Genomic DNA, 2344 nt, shown 5'->3' on the forward strand with positions numbered 1-2344 from the left:
TTTGAATTGCCAAAATTCAAAATGCCATCACTGAACATTAAAGGTCCAAAAGTGGAGGGTCCAGATATTGATGTAGACCTTCCCAAAGGCAAGATTGATGTAGACATAAAAACTCCCAAGGTCGATATAGAAGGACCAGAAGTTGACATGGAGGGCCACAAAGGAGGAATTAAAATGCCTAAATTCAAAATTCCTTCCTTTGGATTAAAAGGTCCAAAACTGGAGGGTCCAGAAGTTGATGTCAGCCTCCCGAAAGCTGATATTGATATTAAAGCCCCTGAATTGGATATCCAGGGACCAGATGTTGACATTGAGAGCCCAAGTGGTAAATTAAAAGGACCCAAATTCAGCATGCCAAACATTTCAGGACCAAAACTTTCCATGCCAGATGTGGATTTCAAACTGAAAGGTCCCAAACTGAAAGGTGATGTGGATGTGTCAGTACCCAAGATAGAGGGAGACATAAAAGCACCTGATGTCGACATCAAAGGTCCACAGGTTGACATCGAAGGTCCAAAAGGTGGATTTGAATTGCCAAAATTCAAAATGCCATCACTGAACATTAAAGGTCCAAAAGTGGAGGGTCCAGATATTGATGTAGACCTTCCAAAAGGCAAGATTGATGTAGACATAAAAACTCCCAAGGTCGATATAGAAGGACCAGAAGTTGATATGGAGGGCCACAAAGGAGGAATCAAAATGCCTAAATTCAAAATTCCTTCCTTTGGGTTAAAAGGTCCAAAACTGGAGGGTCCAGAACTTGATGTCAGTCTCCCAAAAGCTGATATTGATATTAAAGCCCCTGAATTGGATATCCAGGGACCAGATGTTGACATTGAGAGCCCAAGTGGTAAATTCAAAGGACCCAAATTCAGCATGCCAAGCATTTCAGGACCAAAACTTTCCATGCCAGATGTGGATTTCAAATTGAAAGGTCCCAAACTGAAAGGTGATGTGGATGTGTCAGTGCCAAAGATAGAGGGAGACATAAAAGCACCTGATGTCGACATCAAAGGTCCACAGGTTGACATCGAAGGTCCAAAAGGTGGATTTGAATTGCCAAGATTTAAAATGCCATCACTGAACATTAAAGGTCCAAAAGTGGAGGGTCCAGATATTGATGTAGACCTTCCAAAAGGCAGCATTGATGTTGAAATTCCTGATGTAGACATGACGTCTCCTGAGATCAATATTGAAGGACCAGATCTTGACATAGAGAGTACAAGTGGTAAAATTAAAGGTCCTAAATTTAAACTGCCATCTCTATCTGGACCAAAGTTACCGGACTTTGATATGAGTCTCAAAGCGCCCAAAATAAAGGGAGATGTTGATGTGTCTGTTCCAAAGTTTGAGGGTGACATAAAAGCTCCCACAGTTGATATTGAAGGACCAGATGTTGATATTAAGGGTCACAAAGGAGGATTTAAAATGCCTAAATTCCACATGCCATCCTTTGAAATGAAAGGTTCAAATGTTGAGGGGCCAGATGTTGATGTAAACCTCCCAAAGGCTGATATTGATGTTAAAGCCCCAGAACTGGATATGAAAGGACCAGATTTTAACATCAAGAGTCCAAGTGGTAAAATCAAAGGACCCAAATTCAGCATGCCAAGCATTTCAGGACCAAAACTTTCCATGCCTGATGTGGGTTTAAATCTGAAAGGTCCTAAACTGAAAGGTGATGTGGATATGTCAGTTCCAAAGTTAAAGGGAGACATAAAAACACCTGAGTTTGACATCAAAGGTCCACAGGTTAACCTCGAAGGCCCAAAAGGTGGACTTGAAATGCCAAAAATCAATATGCCATCGTTTGAGATCAAAGGTCCCACACTGGAGGGTCCAGATGTGGATGTAAATCTTCCTAAAGCTAACTTTGATGTGAAAATGCCTAAAGTAGAACTTAAAACTCCAGAGACTGACATTAAAGGCCCTGATGGAAAATTTAAAGGGCCTAAATTCACTAAGCCAAGCATATCAGGACCCAAATTTTCAATGCCAGATGTGGACATTGAAGGGCCAGATGTTGACATCAAGGGTCCTAAAGGAGGATTTAAAATGCCTAAATTCCACCTGCCATCCTTTGGATTCAAAGGTCCAAAAGTGGAGGGTCCAGAAGTTGATGTCAGTCTTCCAAAAGCTGATATTGATATCAAAGCACCTGATATAGATATCAAAGCACCAGATGTTGACATTGAGAGTCCAAGTGGTAAATTAAAAGGACCCAAATTCAACATGCCAAGCATTTCAGGACCAAAACTTTCCATGCCAGATGTGGATTTCAAACTGAAAGGTCCCAAACTGAAAGGTGATGTGGATGTGTCAGTGCCAAAGATAGAGGGAGACA

General features: G+C 41.3%; 1 protein-coding gene across 1 annotated transcript; it reads left to right on the plus strand.

The window, feature by feature from the left end:
- Window positions 1–6: 6 nt before the first annotated feature.
- LOC121964179 (neuroblast differentiation-associated protein AHNAK-like) lies at window positions 7–2340 on the plus strand (the record flags this gene model as incomplete). Its single annotated transcript, XM_042514391.1, has 1 exon — window positions 7–2340. A coding segment is annotated over exon 1 (2319 nt), but the record flags the coding sequence as incomplete, so codon positions are not given.
- Between the last annotated feature and the right edge of the window lie 4 nt (window positions 2341–2344).

The sequence above is a fragment of the Plectropomus leopardus genome, unplaced genomic scaffold (assembly GCF_008729295.1).
Source record: "Plectropomus leopardus isolate mb unplaced genomic scaffold, YSFRI_Pleo_2.0 unplaced_scaffold14347, whole genome shotgun sequence".
Lineage (NCBI taxonomy): Eukaryota > Metazoa > Chordata > Actinopteri > Perciformes > Serranidae > Plectropomus > Plectropomus leopardus.